This window comes from Aethalodelphis obliquidens, unplaced genomic scaffold, assembly GCF_003676395.1.
Source record: "Aethalodelphis obliquidens isolate GAN/ISIS:26980383/991018 unplaced genomic scaffold, ASM367639v1 scaffold55, whole genome shotgun sequence".
NCBI classification, from domain to species: Eukaryota; Metazoa; Chordata; class Mammalia; order Artiodactyla; family Delphinidae; genus Aethalodelphis; species Aethalodelphis obliquidens.
This window is the reverse complement of record NW_020837999.1, coordinates 9074805-9092128: the sequence shown is the minus strand read 5'-3', so window position 1 is coordinate 9092128 and position 17324 is coordinate 9074805. Positions and strand designations below refer to the sequence as shown.

At 37.6% G+C, this 17324-nt stretch overlaps 1 protein-coding gene across 15 annotated transcripts in view; it reads left to right on the top strand.

Annotated features, from left to right (window-relative positions):
- PRRC2C (proline rich coiled-coil 2C) overlaps nucleotides 1-17324 on the top strand; it is a 99095-nt gene that overhangs the window by 60915 nt on the left and 20856 nt on the right. For 13 of the 15 annotated variants that reach the window (XM_027086331.1, XM_027086330.1, XM_027086327.1 and 10 more), the window contains exons 17-23: nucleotides 295-503; nucleotides 4591-4745; nucleotides 5802-6615; nucleotides 7035-7120; nucleotides 12409-12597; nucleotides 12737-12988; nucleotides 14186-14278. In XM_027086331.1, the coding sequence (XP_026942132.1) occupies nucleotides 295-503; nucleotides 4591-4745; nucleotides 5802-6615; nucleotides 7035-7120; nucleotides 12409-12597; nucleotides 12737-12988; nucleotides 14186-14278 (1798 nt within the window). The remainder of the gene's footprint in view (nucleotides 1-294; nucleotides 504-4590; nucleotides 4746-5801; nucleotides 6616-7034; nucleotides 7121-12408; nucleotides 12598-12736; nucleotides 12989-14185; nucleotides 14279-17324) is intronic. The other 2 variants (XM_027086326.1, XM_027086332.1) reach the window with 2 other exon arrangements.

The following is a 17324-nucleotide window of genomic DNA, read 5'->3' as shown; positions in this document are numbered from 1 at the left end:
ATAGACACAGTAAGAATAGACACGATAAGAACCTTCAGAGGATAATTAGAATTCTAGAATTTAATTGCTGGAAAGAATCCTAAGGAGCTTGTCTTATCTCCTTTACTGGGAAGCTCCATCTTAGTGAAGTTGTACCCAACCAAAGTCACTAAAGCTTGTTGGTTTTAGAGTTAGGGTCTTCTATCCCACTGTTATTTCTTCTTAGATTGAACTTTAGAAACTGCCACTAAGAGCATTTTTCTTTTGTTCGGATATGTAGAGGTAGTAATAAAATCTCAAATTATTATTTTGTAGGCCATTTGATGACCAGTCGGCAGGCACAGCTGGTGCTGATCCTGTCAATGGCAGCTCTGCACACCACCAGGAAGGAGCCCCTAATGGTACAGGACAAAAGAACTCCAAAGATTCTACTGGGAAAAAAAGAGAAGAGCCCAAACCAGGCCCTAAAAAACCCAAAGAGAAAGTGGATGCACTATCACAGTTTGATCTCAACAACTATGCAAGTGCGTCTCAGGTCCCTTTTATATATCTATCTGTTTATCTATTTGTTACATTTAAATAGATACTGTAAATAAAGAAGTCATCAAAAAAGAAAGAGTTGGACTTCAAGGTAGAGATAGAGACTGGTTATGAATCACCGATATAGCTTTAACTGAAATAACACCAGCTTTTAGCATAGGCTTGAGTGCTTGATAAAATTCTTGTTAAAGATAATCCACAGAGTTTCACTGTTCTTCTTTAAAAAAAAAAAAAGGAGGAAATTAACCATGCTACCTTGCTAGACAGGTGTGGGGAAGCACAGAAAACCAAATGTGAAGGTGCTTAGTTATATCTGTACATATTCTGTGTCTGAAAGGAAAGAAATATTAACCTCAGTGAGTTATGACCTTGATAAAATTGGCATCTAAGATACGATAAATAGAGAATAAATAATAGGATGGGAGGTAGTGTTGCTGTGGATAAATGCTTTCAGAAAGCCACAGAGTGATAGGATATCAAATATGAAGGACAACACAGCAAGAAGGAGATATTTGATGAAGAAGTTAACAAGGAATCTCTATGAGTAGACACTTATATTGATACATGTAAAAATGTGCTATTTGCCATTCATTCAGATGAGACTTAAGCTGGAAATACTGAATAAGATTGAGAGATTTACTAAGTTAAGACCAGATAGTAGTAATGGGAAACTTGGGTTAGGTACTTTTGTTATATCAGTATTAGAGATGTAGATGAGAGTTTTCTTTCATCTAGTTAATACTTATTTATACATACTAAATTTGATTTGGGCCCAGGACTTTGGCATTATTATTTCTAGACCAGCGGTTCTCAAAGCGTGGTCCTCAGACCATCAACATCACTTGGAAATTTGTGAGAAATACAGAATCTTGGGCCCTACCCCAGGCCTGCTGTATTAGAAACTCTTGGAGTGTGAAGCAATCTGTGTTTTAACAAGTTCTCCAGGTGATTCCAATGCACGCAAACTTTTGAGAGCTAATTCTAGACTACCATTTTAGGATTCACATGGGAAAGAAATAAACTTATCTTAATTGCGCCTTTTAAGAATTTTTAGAACTGTGGTTCTTAACAGGGATGGTTCTGCATTTGGCAATCTCTGGAGATATTTTTTGTGTCAAAACTGGTGGCCGGATGCTGCTGACATCTTAGTGGGTATAGGCCAGGAATGCTGCTAAACATCCTACCCTGCACAGGACAGCTAGCGCAAAATGTTAATACTGCTAAAGTTGGAAAGTTCTGATTTAGAGAGAGCGATTAAAGTAAATCCACAGGAAGCTTGGATGCTAATCTTATTGTGGTCCATGAGAAGAGATTAACATCCATCTAAACACTACATTTGGAAAATGACAAGTGAAGATTACAAAAGTCCACAGAACATGGCAGACTTCTCAAATATTTGTTTACTAGTTTCTCTTTTTCCAAACAACTTCTGGAGTAGAAATTTTGCAAAGTATTATATTATTGGATTAACACAATATAAAAAGGTAAGAAGTCAAATTATTTCTGAATTGATAATGGAAATTGAGCTATTAGTTTTAACTTGTTGAAGTTAATTTTAAGAGTCATCTTTAGGTTCTTTTCCTAAAAATGTTCTATAATTTCCTAAAAATGGTCTTCCTAATAATGTCCCATTAGCCCAAAACGTTGCAAAGCACCAGGCAAGAACAGGGTGTTGAGAACAAAGTATTGTTCACATGTCCGTAAATGCTTCATGTAATTGAGTGAACTATTCAAAAGGTTTCTAACGGAGCCCTTAGGCAAGAAAATTAAAATAATGAGTGATGGGGCTTCCCTGGTGGCGCAGTGGTTGGGAGTCCGCCTGCCGATGCAGGGGACACGGATTCGTGCCCTGGTCCGGGAGTATCCCACATGCCGCGGAGCGGCTAGGCCCGTGAGCCATGGCTGCTGAGCCTGCACGTCTGGAGCCTGTGCCCCACAGCGGGAGAGGCCACAAATGAGAGGCCCGCGTACCGCAAAAAAAAATAATAATAATGAGTGATGACATGACTATGAAGATGAGCTTTAAACACACACACTTTTTAGTTTAAGTGAAAAACCGAGATGAATTTAGAATTATGAAGAGGTCTCTTCACAAGTCTGAAATACTGGAGTGCATGACATCCTTAGAAATGTTGGACTAAAACCTTGCATTGAGATGAGCATATGCTCCATTTTACACAGTTAATTTCTTTTTTTTTCTTTTGACATCTTTATTGGAGTATAATTGCTTTACAGTGTTGTGTTATACACAGTTAATTTCTTAAAGGATTTAGAACACAAGTAGAAGCGTCATAGATAAATCAGAATCAATTGGCTTTTTCCTTTGAAATTAAACTTTTATTAGAAAAACAGTAACAGTAATAGGTTTATAAAGAGTGAAAGCCAGTCTTAGTATTTATTTTTTGTTTCCCTGTCAGTGTTTCTATAAATGCAAATTTTTAGCTATTTAAAAGGAACTGTTTGCCAGTAGATTCTCTATGATCCACTCCATGGTCATATTCTCTTGCCAGGCCCCGCAAGTTATCACCATTCTGAATTGTATATGTATCATTCCCAAGCAAGTATCTTTTTATTATGTGTTTCCCGATCAGAACATATTATATATTTATATTTGCAAAATTAAAATAATTTATTTGAATTGCCTCACCCTTTTCTTATATTTATTGTGCAAACATTATGCCTACAACCCAAAATCACATCACCTGGACTATTTTTATTTTTCTTCTAAGTATTAGTTAATGGATCTAGATTTCTTATACTCACTGGAATATAGAATTTTTTTTTTTTTTTTTTTGCTGTACGGGGGGCCTCTCACCGTTTTGGCCTCTCCCATCGCGGAGCACAGGCTCCGGACGCGCAGGCTCAGCGGCCATGGCTCACGGGCCCAGCCGCTCCGCGGCATGTGGGATCCTCCCGGACCGGGGCACGAACCCGTGTCCCCCTCATCGGCAGGCGGACTCTCAACCACTGCGCCACCAGGGAAGCCCTAGAATAATTTAACAAGATAGCCAGAATAATTGTTAGAGAATGAGTTGAAAGTATATCTTGAATTATTCTTCCACTGGGTTATTATGATGTATGTACATCTATGCCACTTTACATTCACATGGAACTTTAACATGTATTTCATGGTTTTTAACAGCTCCACATTATAGACAATAGTCTACGTAAACTAGAGGCATTAAGAATTATAAGACCAGCTTAGTTGTTCAACACCGCGTTGTTAGCACATCAGCCTCTCAGAGCTTATTACATACATCCTTTGAAAAGGGGAAACAATAGTAATACCCACCTCTTAGAATGGTTAGATGCAAATGAGATAAAGTACTATGTAGATCTTTAATAGCACAGCACACATCTTGAGGCTGGGAGAGGTAGAGTTTAAGTGATTTGACTACGATAAGACAATTTTGATTTTTCTTTCTTTTTTTTTTTTTTATAAATTTATTTATTTTTGGTTGCGTTGGGTCTTCGTTGCTGCATGTGGGCTTTCTCTAGTTACGGAGAGCGGGGGCTACTCTTTGTTGTGGTGCGTGGGCTTCCCATTGCGGTGGTTTGTCTTGTTGCGGAGCACGGGCTCTAGGCGCCCGGGCTTCAGTAGCTGTGGCTCACGGGCTCTAGAGCGCAGGCTCAGTAGTTGTGGAGCACAGGTTTTGTTGCTCCACGGCATGTGGGATCTTCCCGAACCAGGTCTCGAACCTGTGTCCCCTGCATTGGCAGGCGGATTCTTAACCACTGTGCCACCAGGGAAGCCCTTGATTTTTATTTTAAAAAACAAGGCACTACCAGTATATTGCTTAAGAAAAAAGGATGTATAATATATCATTCAAAGTAGATAGTCTCAGGACTTTTAACCTGTTTATGAAATTTTTTCATATATCTATGAAATCTTTTCAAATTTTGCTGCTAAATGGCCATTTTATGGTATGGGAAATGACTTATATACTATGAGTTATGAGAACTAGATCTTTGCCATATCTTTTATTTTTTAATCACTACTGGACTAAACATTTCTATTTATCTTTTCAGTTGCAAAAAAATATCATTTTAAATCTTTTTGTATATCTGTAGGTGTTGTTATAATTGATGACCATCCTGAAGTAACAGTAGTTGAAGACCCCCAGTCAAATTTGAATGATGATGGTTTTACTGAAGTTGTATCCAAAAAACAACAGAAACGTTTACAGGATGAAGAACGCCGAAAGAAGGAAGAACAAATCATTCAGGTATAGCGTTTCAATTTGTTACTAGTTATTTAGATTGTTGCCCAAAATATACTAGGAAATGGTCAAGGTTTCTATCCACCTATAAGGTCAGGGCTGCAGTTATTATTCAAGTTTTGAGAATGACCTGATTTTTCACAACTTTAAACTTTTTAACCAGAATGAGGTAAATTTTAAGTAGAATGTAATCACTAGCTCACCATTTGCCTTAGAGAAGACCATCTTTACTTTATTTCAAAATATATCTTATTTGCCCCATCATACTTCATTGCAGAGTTAGGGTTAATTTTAAATCATCTTGGAAACTTAATGAATACAGCTGCCATGATCTCTAATAACTTGCAGATTCTTGACCTATACAAGTTTCTGTTGTAATCTAAATTAGTTCTTTGAAATACATAGTATGAATCATGATACATTATTTCCTTTAGATCAACCCAACACCCATTTTACTAAATGCTGACAGAGGATAAAAATAAATAGAGCACATAGGTCATACCGATAAAGAGCCCTAACAGGTGAGAGGCTTAAAAGCAGGAAACACTGTAAAAATCCTATGTGGTTGGTAATATTGAGTTTAATTGGATATAATTCTTGGGACTAGATATTTTCAGAAGTCATTTATTTGTTATTATTGTTTAGGAAGATACATTGGTGCGTATTTTATATAGCATAATACCTAGCAACACTCCCAGGATTAATGCTTCTGTGGCAAACATGAGTTGAGTGAACTCAGTAATTTTTTGTCAGGTGGGGTCAGATTTTGCTGCCAAATGAATTTAGTGCGAATTTCCTTAATTTCTTTAACTTCAGAATAGTGGAAAAGAGATTGTGGACCTGTATGTCAAGAATATATAATACATATTTGTCTTTTTTCCCCTATAGCATCTTGTAATTTAAAATCTCATTGGCAACCTTGATGTTTTTATTCTATCAAGTAGCTATTTTGTAAAGTAAAGGAGCTAAATTAGCAGTAGATAGCTTTGTTGGAATGTCTGTGTATGAACTATTACTTTCAGCTGTGTTACTGACACAAATGATTCCTGCAAATTTTTTAAGGTCTGGAATAAAAAGAATGCAAATGAAAAAGGAAGAAGTCAGACTTCTAAGCTCCCGCCAAGATTTGCCAAAAAACAGGCTACGGGAACCCAGCAAGCACAGCTTCCAGCTTTGGCTCTAGCCTCAGCTCCAGGTCCAGGTTCAGCCTCAGCTCCAGGTTCAGCCACAACCTCAGCTCCAGTTCCAGCCTCAACCCCAGCTCCAGTTTTAGCATCACCCTCGGCTCCAGTTCCAGCCCCATCTGCAGTCCCAGTCTTTACCTCCACCTCAGCTCCACTCCCAACCTTAGCCTCAGCCTCAGCTCCAGTTCCAGCCTCCACCTCAACTACAGCCACAGCCTCTTCTCCAGCTCCAGCTCCAACCCCAATCCTTGCCTCTGCTTCCACCCCAGCCTCTGTCCCCATCCTTGCCTCAGCCTCAATTCCTATCCTTGCTTCAGCTCTATCACCAGCTTCAGCTCCACCTCCAGCCACCTCAGCCCCAGCTGCCCCCACCTCAGCCCCGACTGTCCCTGCCTCAATCCCAGCCCCAACCCCTGCCCTAGTCCAAGTCTCAGTCCCAGCCCCTACTGCCCCAGCCCAGACTCAGGGACAGACTCACAAACCAGTCCAGAGTCCACTACAGACTACAACACAGTCTTCAAAACAGCCACCTCCTTCAATTAGACTGCCTTCAGCTCAGACACCTAATGGCACAGATTATGTAGCCACAGGAAAACCCATCCAGACCCCACAGTCACATGGCACTCTTACAACTGAATTATGGGATAACAAGGTGGCCCCACCAGCTGTGTTGAATGACATCTCTAAGAAATGTAAGTGTGCAACAGGAAGTGAGGGGTGGGATATGGCATGGGAATTGGGGGTTTGTTTTCAATTTTATTTATATACTCAGTATGTTTTTTCCTAGGCATTTCTTTTTTGTCAGTAGGAAGCAGTAACAGTAATCTTTTCTTAGCTTCCTTTCTTAACACCTTTGTTTCTAAGACAAGTGTGTTATATTTTTAACAGCCATATTTTATGGACACAACTTTGTGTTGATAAAACAATGGTACAATGTTTTGGAGGAGATTATATTTATTTTGGTATGCAAGAATCTCTTTAAGTATTATATACCATGTGAAAAGTCATTGTTTTATTATCTAGCTACCATTAAAAGAAAGGGTTAAATGGATTAAAGATTATTAGCCTCTAAATTTTAATGGTCATGTTTCCTGTGGCTTCTCCTTCTCAGTAGGTCCCATTAGTCCACCGCAGCCACCTTCAGTCAGTGCATGGAATAAGCCCCTAACATCATTTGGATCAGCTACTTCATCAGAGGTAGGAACAGACTTAATAATGGCTTTTGTGGGGTTAGTGTGGCAGAGTTTCCTTAAAACAGTTTTTCAAACTTTGGCATGCATCAGAATCACCTGGAGAGCTTATTAAAGTAGATTGCTGGGACCCATGCCCAGAGTTTCTGATTCATTAGTTCTGGGCTAAGGCCTGAGTACATTTCTTATAAGTTCCCAAGTGATGTTAATGCTACTGAATCTCAACAGTTATAAGCTGCTTCTCCCCTTTAGACATATTAAGGTTAACATTTTAAAAGTTCTAGCTTTGTGACACAGAGAGTATAAGTGCAATTACTATTTTCTGGACTGTTCTATGTTTTTAATGATATGCACGTTTGAATAATCAGTATAATTACCTAGAAGCAGAGTTTCCGGGAGGTTGTTCTAACGTAATTTCTCAAACACGCAGTATTGGTAATTGACTATTTAGGCCAGCAATTCTTCATTCATTGAACAAACATTTATTGAGCACTTGTGATGGTATCAGGCACTGTCCTAACCTGTGGCCTTAGAAAAAGTGGGTGGTGGTGTGAAAACAGAATAAAAACCCTGTGCTCATGGGGCTTCCATTGTAGTTGGGGAGAACCAACAATAAACAACACATAGAATGTTAAATGGTGATCAGTGCTGAGGAGAAAAGCAAAAGCAAGGAAGGTGTATAAGGAATTTCCCAGGCGGTGTGGAGACAGCTTAAAATAGGGTGGCCAGAAAAGGCTACTTAGGTGACACTTGAATTAAAGACTTGAAGGAGGTAAGAGAGCATGCTATTCAGTTGTCTGAGGAAAAGTGAATTCCTGGTTCAGAGAATAGTAAATACAAAACCCTAACACAGGAGCATGCCTGGTGTGTTTGAAGAGGTCCATATGGCTGGATTGAAGTAGGGATGAAAAGAGAACAGATGAGGTTGGAAAGATAATAGGTGGAGGATCCGGTAGGGACTTCGGGCATGGTAGGAAGACAGTAGATAGTTTTGAGAAAAAGAGTGACAGCATCTGACTTTTTAAAAGACTATTCTAAGTAGTCTGTTAAGAACAGTCTGTGGGAGCAAAGAATAGATGGTAAGATGCTGTTGCAATAATCAAATGATGATAGCTTAAACCAGGGAAGTGACATTAAAAGTGATCAGAGGGCTTCCCTGGTGGCGCAGTGGTTGAGAGTCCGCCTGCCGATGCAGGGGACACGGGTTCGTGCCCCGGTCCGGGAAGATCCCACATGCCGCGGAGCGGCTGGGCCCGTGAGCCATGGCCCCTGAGCCTGCGCGTCCGGAGCCTGTGCTCCGCAGCGGGAGAGGCCACAACAGTGAGAGGCCCGCGTACCGCAAAAAAAAAAAAAAAAAAGTGATCAGAAATGGTTGGTTTCTGGGTATTTGAAGATAGAGCTCATAAATTTACTGATGAATTAAATGTGATATGTGAGAAAAGGGAGTCAGTTATCTCCAAAGCTTTTGACTTGAGCAACAAAAGGGATAGAGTTCCCATCAGTTGAGATTGGGAAGCTGTAAAATGAATCATCATTGGGGAAGAAGATCAGGGAATTCAGTTTTGAACTTGTTAGATTTAAGATGTTTATTACACATCTAAGTGGAAATGTCAAGTAGGTAGTTGAATATAAGAATTTGTAGGGCTTCCGTGGTGGCACAGTGGTTGGGAGTCCGCCTGCCGATGCGGCGGACACTGGTTTGTGCCCCGGTCTGGGAGGATCCCACATGCCACGGAGCGGCTAGGCCCATGGGCCATGGCCGCTGGGCCTGCATGTCCAGAGCCTGTGCTCTGCGGCGGGAGAGGCCACAGCAGTGAGAGGCCCGCGTACCACAAAAAAAAAAAAAGAATTTGTAGTTCAGAGAAGATAGTCTAGTTTGACTACATAAATTTGTAAGTCTTTAGATGGTGCTTAAGTGATGACGTTGGTTGAGGTCACGAAGGGAGAATGAGTTATAAAAGTAGTTAGAAAAAGAGAAGAGAAACAAAAACCGAGTCCCAACTCAGGGAGTTGCGGGAGATGGAGAAGCTAAGTGATGAGAAAAGTGTCCTGGAATCCAAATGAAAGATGAGTTTAAAGAGGGATAAATCAAGTGTGTCAAATGCTGCTGGAAAGTCAAGTAAGACAGACCCTGAGAATTGACAGTTGGCATTAACAATGTGGAGGTCACTGGTGACTTTGACAAAAAAAATGTTGGTGGAGCACTTGGTGCAAAAGCCTAGTTAGTGTGAATTTAAGAGAAAATGGGAGAAAAGATGAGTACAGTCGTCCCTCAGTATCGCAGCGGGATTGGTTCTAAGATCCCCCACGGATACCAGAGTCGAATGATGCTCAAGTCTCTTGTATAAAATGGCACGGTATTTGCATATATTTATCTCTAGATTACTTGTAATACCTAATACGATGTAAATGCTATGTAAATAGTTGCCGGTGTGCAGCAAATTCAAGTTTCACTTTTTGGAACTTTCTCGGGTGTTTTTTTGGTTTTTTTAATCCAGGGGCGGTGGAGCCCATGGATGCTGAGGCAAGGCTGACTGTGTAGAGAACCTAGAGTAGTTTTGCCATAAAAGGGGAGCAGAGAAATGTCAAGGAAGATACAGTTAAGAGATTTTGTTTTTCTTCTTTTTTCCTTTCAGGGAAGTCTTCCTGTTGTTCCCTACCCCCAGTTCAGCTTTCTGACTTAGGTCTGGAGTAGGCCTCATCATCTGTTTTGATTTTTTTAAGTTCTACAGAGAACTCTTTGTAAAAATAGAATTAAGAATCACTGGATTCTGTATCTGAGATGCCCAGTTTAATCGTTTTTCCTCTGCCTATTTGTTTTGACATTATGATTAATTAGAACATTTCTTGTATAGAAAGTTGATTTTTCATTACTAATGAGAAGGATGGAGTAAAAAGTTTCTTTTCTTTGTTTTGGATGAGTGTACTGGTTTAATAATTTTATTAAAATGTTTGGTCCAGGTTTTTAAGTTGACATTAAAGTACAGAGACCATAATCTCTCAGCTGCAAGATTTTTGTTGTAGACATTCCACTACAAGTTGATAATACTAGAAGGATGCTTACATTCTTCTTCAGCCTCTTGGAGCACCAGGATATTTTGTTGGTATCTCATTTTTCTCATGCATATTTTTCTTCATCCTCTTTATGTTCTTTATATTTTCTGGATAGAATGATTTTATCATCTCTCCTTGTCTTATCTATATTTTATAGACATTTTTTGTTTCAAAGAATATAATATTGTCTAACGTTCTCTAAGTCCCATTAACTATTTTAACTAGTCCCATTAACTATATTCCTATTCATTTAACTATTTATAAGTTCTTAATTGTTTTGTACATAAAATCAAGAGCTTTCAGTTATTAAGTACTGCACCATTCTCTCTTCTAAGATTAATTGTACATTTATATTGACCTGACTAGAAAATTTCAACATTGACTAAAACAGAGATGTTTATTCTAAGTTATATCAGTACTGTTTGTAGTTGAAAGTGAATGTTCAGATATTAAAAATAGATCTGAATGACATGCCTTATTCCTACTGTTGACATTGTTATACTGATAAATATAACAATAACCTTACACAGTAATTGCCACACTTAATTCAGGGGTACCAAAAATGATATGAAATAGTGATATGATTATAAGACCAAGGCCTGAAGTTTAACTTTGTCCCTAGTTTTGTCTTTTTGTTTGTTCTTCCATGAAAAGGTTAAGTACAGTTTTTGTGGTTTCAGTTAACTGCAGTCAACCACAGCCTGAAAATATTAAATGGAAAATTCCAGGAAAAAACAGTTCATAAGTTTTAAATTGTGCACACCCTTCTGAATAATAGCGTCATGAAATCCAGTGTTCCCACCCACCCATTAGTCATTTAGTAGCCATCTTGGTTATCAAGTTGGTCGTTTTGGTGTGTTTGTGTTCACATAACCCTTACGTAACTTAATAGTGGCCCCAAAGCGCAAAAATAGTGTGACTGGCAATTTGGCTGTTCTCTTACTGTGCTTAATTTGTAAATTAAACTTTATCATCAGTGTGTATGTATAGGGAAAAAAACACAGTATGTGCACTGTTGAGTACTATCTGTGGTTTTGAATGTCCACTGGGGGACATTGTTATAAACATCCTCAGGCTTACAAAACCCCATGTCATCTAACCTTCTGCTTGTCCATCTTCTGCCACTGTTCCTAATACCTGCTGTGTTCCAGCCTCACTAGGTTTTTTTTTTGTTTTTTTTTTTTAATTCCTGACCTTTACACTAGATGTTTGCTCTGCCAGAAACACCTTCCACTAATCCTATAGTTTAGATTCAGTTTCAGTATGACCTCCTAGGGCCTTTTTCTAAGTGGTTTAACCATATTTTAATTTTTGCATATCCCTTATCTAACTTTTTAGTTGTTTATTTTCTTCATCCATTATAATGCAAGTTAGATAGGTAGTGTCTGCCTGGATCAGCGCCTAGCACAAAGAAGGTATTACATAAAGTAGCAGTTTAATTGATGAATGAATTTCTGATGTGTGTGCACGCCATTACCAATCACGAAGTACTTTCATGTATATTAATTCATTTTATTTTCAAAGCAGAAGTGGGTGACACTGGAATTCCTATCTTTTTTCTGCTCCATTAATTCATTCCTTTATCTCTTGCTGGTGGTGCCTTTCTGTATTTGTTTTACATTTGTTTTAAATGATGTTTTACATTTGTTTTAACTTGAGGCTGTGATTTGCCTTTCAACCCAGGGCACTTAAAGCCAGGACTTTAAAACTTAAGTCTTGTCCTAGTTTTTATTTTATCTGTTGTTTTCTAATACAAATCAGTAGGGTTAAGGGAGTGTTCTCCTAAAACATAAACCAAGGTCAGTTAATCTCAGCTGGATGTAGATTGCTTCAGACCTTCTATTGTACTTTTAAAATGTGTGCTCTTACATAAATCATTCAAATTTGAATTCTGCTTTGAAGCAAGTATTTTTTTTAAAGTTTTTATCGTTATAAAACCAGAGGGTTTTTTTTAATATATTTATTGGAGTATAATTGCTTTACAATGGTGTGTTAAGTTTCTGCTCTATAACAAAGTAAATCAGCTATACATAAACATATATCTCCATACCTTCTCCCGCTTGCTTCTCCCTCCCACCCTCCCTATCCCACCCCTCTAGGTGGTAACAAAGCACAGAGCTGATCTCCCTGTGCTATGTGGCTGCTTCCCACTACTAGCTAGCTGTTTTACATTTGGTAGTGTATATATGTCCATGCCACTCTCTCACATCTGAAGCAAGTTTTTAAATGTTCTCTTACTAGGGAACAAAGAATAGTCAAGAAAGTGGAGTTGAAATTGGAATTGACACAATTCAGTTTGGTGCTCCAGCTTCAAACGGGGGTGAAAATGAAATTGTTCCTGTGCTTTCGGAAAAAACTACTGACAAAATATCTGAACCTAAAGAACAACGGCAGAAGCAGCCACGGGCAGGCCCTATCAAAGCCCAGAAGGTAAATATAGTTCATGTTCCAGATATAATTGTATGAAAGCCACTAACACTTAAGGAGAATAAATAAGTTTCAAAATTGGATTAGTTTTCAATGAATGTCTTTGATCATGATGTGTTTTTGTCATAAACATTGAATTTAGCTTCCAGATTTGAGTCCAGTAGAAAACAAAGAACATAAACCTGGTCCTATTGGAAAGGAACGTTCATTAAAAAATAGAAAAGTAAAAGATGCCCAACAGGTGGAGCCGGAAGGACAAGAGAAATCAAGCCCTGCTACAGTCAGAAGTACAGATCCTGTGGCAACAAAGGAAACCAAAGCAGTTTCAGAAATGTCTACTGAAATAGGAACAATGATCTCAGTATCGTCCCCAGAATATGGCACTAACGTGAAGGTAAGCAATGCGCAATGATTACCAGTTCAGTTGATGCAAATCACGTCTAAAATGAATGGGGAAAGCAACAACAAAATACTTTTTTTTTTTCTTGAGGCATATAATTCTATAGCTTACAAGGGTTATTATTTCTTACAGAGAAGATTTTATTTCATGGTGTGCATATGTGATCTAAAGAAATTCCTTACAGTAAATTATTTTTCTATGGCAACTTAATTCTGGACTATTGAGTAGTTCAAAGTGAAAAAATATTTACCGAAGATTAGAATGCTTTTCAGCGTGTTTATAGACTTTGAAAGAATTGCTCTATATTACTTTTTATTTTGTTAATGGAGTTACAGTGGACCCCTCCTTATCTTGCACACTAGTGAGATTCTGAAGTCAGGAAAGATAAACTAAAAGATAAACTTTTAGTAACTCCAGTATAGCCAGTTTTCTTTCAGGGTTGGAACAGATCATGTTTCATTGGTTGAGCACCAGAGGAATGGTTGACTTGCATTTAGGAACTACATTGAATGAAAGATGCATATCTTTAGAAATAGTCATTAAGGCAAGATACACTGAGTGACTTTATGGGGACTGACACTTGTGGGAGTAGCAAATTTATATCTGCCATTTGGTGTTCACTCCGGAACATGTATTCATGGAGAAGAAAGGTAGATGGAATCTTTCATATTACTTGAATATTTTTCTCTTTTTAATTGCCATACAACTCAGTGCATAGAAGTGAAAAGCTTGTGTGATCTAACTCTGCCATGTTTAAAGAAGAGATTCATGATGATAAACAAGGAGTTTATCCTAAAACCTAATTAATTGTGACAACTAAGATCTTGACATTCGTTTATCCATGTTTTATTTTGAAGAAAATAAAAAATCAATAGTTGAAAGTAAGCTATAGATTGAGTATAAGAACCACACAGAGTTCTTTTAGAAATCCATAGAAATAACTATTTGACACTGTTGACAACCTCCTAGTACTATACAGTATATTTTTTAAATGTATAGGACCCCAGCAGTGGTTGGAATGTGGTAGGTCCATGTTTGTTTTATCCCACTTTTGGTCTTTAAGATTTGAGTCTTAAGATCTGCTCTTCTCTCCTGCTTTCTTCCAAACAACTTTACAACTGTTAGACTGTTATTAGAAAGTGACTCTTTAATTCAGTTTAAAACGTATTTTTTTCTATTACCACTCCACAGGAGTCTGTAACAGACTATACTACACCTTCTTCCTCTCTGCCTAACACTGTGGCTACTAATAATGCAAAGATGGAGGATACTTTGGTTAATAATGTAAGTAATCAACCTGAGATGTGGCAAGTTTGAACAGGAACCTGGCTATTGTTATCTAATACACACTTTATAACCAATATTTAACTCTTCTTAGGGAAAAAGTTGATAGTATTTAGGAGCACTGTAATATAATTAGGGGAAATAGTCAAAGCTGAGTTGTTGCTTTTCCCCTGAAAGTCATCAGCTTTATGTTTAATATACAGGCTTGTGATGCTGAGGCTTGGTTTCATAAGTACTAATCCTATTAACCTGGTTTGGTAAGAATTTTTGTTCTTAGCTTTCACATTCTACAGATTCGGCATTTATTTGGTTGGTAATTTTGTTCTTAAATGACACCTTTTTATAATGCAGTGAAAGGTCATTCACTTAAAAAGACAATTAGATTATTACCAAAGATTTATGTGTTTCTTTTTGAATTTAAATTATACTGAACGTTAACAACTTCATTCCTCTTGTGAAGATTGAGCTATAATGTATATCTTCATATAGCCTTAAATGCTCTATTAACACATTATGGACCAGGGGATTTTTGCAGAAACTAACGCCTGTGGCCGTAATATGTCTCCGTTCAAAAATGTGTTAAAAGATGACAGTAAGTTATGTAAATTTAGCTCTAGTATCCCAAAGCAACCATGTTATAATTCAAGACTGTTAAAAACCAGTAAAGTCCAGTATTTGGCCTAGTTCACTAACTGACAGGTGAAAAATTGTGAGCCAAAAAAAAGTTAGGTAACCTCCCATGGAAGAAGAAGAGCATTTTAGAAGTTACGTGTATGGCTCTTGTTTTGGAGAGCAGGTATGGTGGAAATTCATCTGGTCTCTTTTTTAAATATAGCCTTCTATATTAAACAAAGGCTTCTTTTAAAAAAATAACCTTTACAGATATATTTAAAGATCTCTTAAAAAGCTTTAACTCTATTATTTTAGAATAAAAATCTCAATTATCTTTTATTACAATGTCTTTCCCATGTTTTCTGTTTTTCTCTCTAGCATCAGGTATATAGACTTTTAGGTGAGATGCATTAGGGATCATTTAATCCAACTTTTGTAGTCCAGCTGAAGGAAAAAGGAGAGAAAGGAGGAAGACACACATTTTCTCTTTGTGATAAGAGAACACTTTTAGAGCTGATTAATGTAATTTGTCCAACTTATGTTATGAAGCTTCACTTCATATGCCAAATCCTCTTCCCCTGACCTTTTGGAGAAAGGTTTATTTAACCTCTTATAGCAAGTAATAGAAAACTTGGGAAGGGCAGAAAGACTTTCTGTCAATTTACTTCCTGATGTCACTACATGGATTCTCAAATATTGAATTAGTAACATTTCAGTAACGTTTAATTATACTTGAATCATGCTGTCTTTTCTCACTTTAGAAAAATGTAGAGTATGTTACCTTTTCCAGAAAGTATATGATGCTTTCTGCCAAACAACTCTTTTCTAAAAATATAATTTATAAAATATGAATGTGGAAGGGAAGATCATTATTCTCAGAACCCTTAAAACTCATTGAAAATATCCATATGAGCATTTTAATGGTTTCTGTCTAATCTGCAAGGCTAATTAACATAGTGACTTGTACACAGAGGACTACTGAAGGGAAGACGCCCAGTCTTGGGTTTAAGTAAATAGTCTATATTTGATTTTTAGCAGTGTATCCAGAGTATGTTTGAAAACAAGATCAGTTTGGGTCAGGGAGCATTATAAAAGGTGATAAGTTTGGAATGATTTCACAGTGTTGCTTATTTGTGCCAAGTTTGGTGGTGATTCTGAGCTTAACGTAGTGTTAAAAACAAACGTCCTACATGGGAAAAAATTTTAGGACCTTTTGAAATGTCCCTTTCTAATTCATTAGTCTGGGGGCTCCATTTTATGCATAGAACTTTTGTCTTTTTAAAAATTAAACTGGGGAATTCCCTGGTGGTCCAGTGGTTGGGACTCTGCACTTCCATTGCAGGGAGCACGGGTTTGATCCCTGGTTGGGGAACTAGGATCCCACAAGCCGTCTGGCGTGGCCAAAAAATTAAAAATTAAAATTAAACTGAAAAAAAGCCTTATTTCCCGAGGCTTAACGCACTTTTTAAGGATCTTAGCTAATATTTATTGGTTGTAGTACCTTATATTACAATTGTTTGGAATCTTGAATGTCTTGAAGATTTAAATGCAGGTGGTGTTTTGATTATTATGGCACAGCTATTTTAAAGATTTATAAAATAATCTCCATTAGATTGTCCATAGTACCACAAAGTGATTATCTGAAACCCACCCCCAACAACTCAGTCATTGTGTTTAAACAACTGACTGAACCATCATGTAGTAGTACAAATCAATCATATAGTAGTACATAATAAACTCTCAAGATCCAGAGACTTAGAGGAAGAAAAGAGATATGAGTAGTGAATTTCTAGTATCTTCAAGTTTCTAACAGTACTTGCCATAATCATGTCTTACTATAGCAAAGCAATTTGGTTAGTGTAATGAGGTGGGGGTGATACTATATATTTTCCTCTCAACATTACTTTTGTTCTTGAATCTAGTTATAAGTTGACTAGGTTGCTGTAAAGAGAATAATTTCTTATACTTACCCTATCATGTTAAATGCTTCTCATAGAACCTGTGGGCCCTGTAAATGGTGGAAATTATATTACTTAGAGCTTTGCTATACAGCGTATGGTCCAGGGACCAGTAGCATCAGCATCACCTGGGAGCTTGTTTGAAAGGCAGAATTTCAGGCCTTCCCCAGGCCAAGTGAATCAGAATCTGCATTTAACAACACCCCCAGGTGTTTTGTATATATATTAAAATATAGGAAGCATGACCTTTGAGTTTTTACCTTGTGTTTGCGACAGATTCTTTTTCTGTCAATTTATGCATAAATAAGCAGATAGTATTTCTTCTCAGAAGTTTTATCTAAAATGTCCAGAATTATCAGTTACTATAAATACAGTGTAACTAAGCAGTCAAATATTCCTCTTGGCTCTGATGAAAATAGCCTTAGAATACATTAGCATTATCTTTAATGGGGCTTTTGTAGCAGACTTAGTTAGAT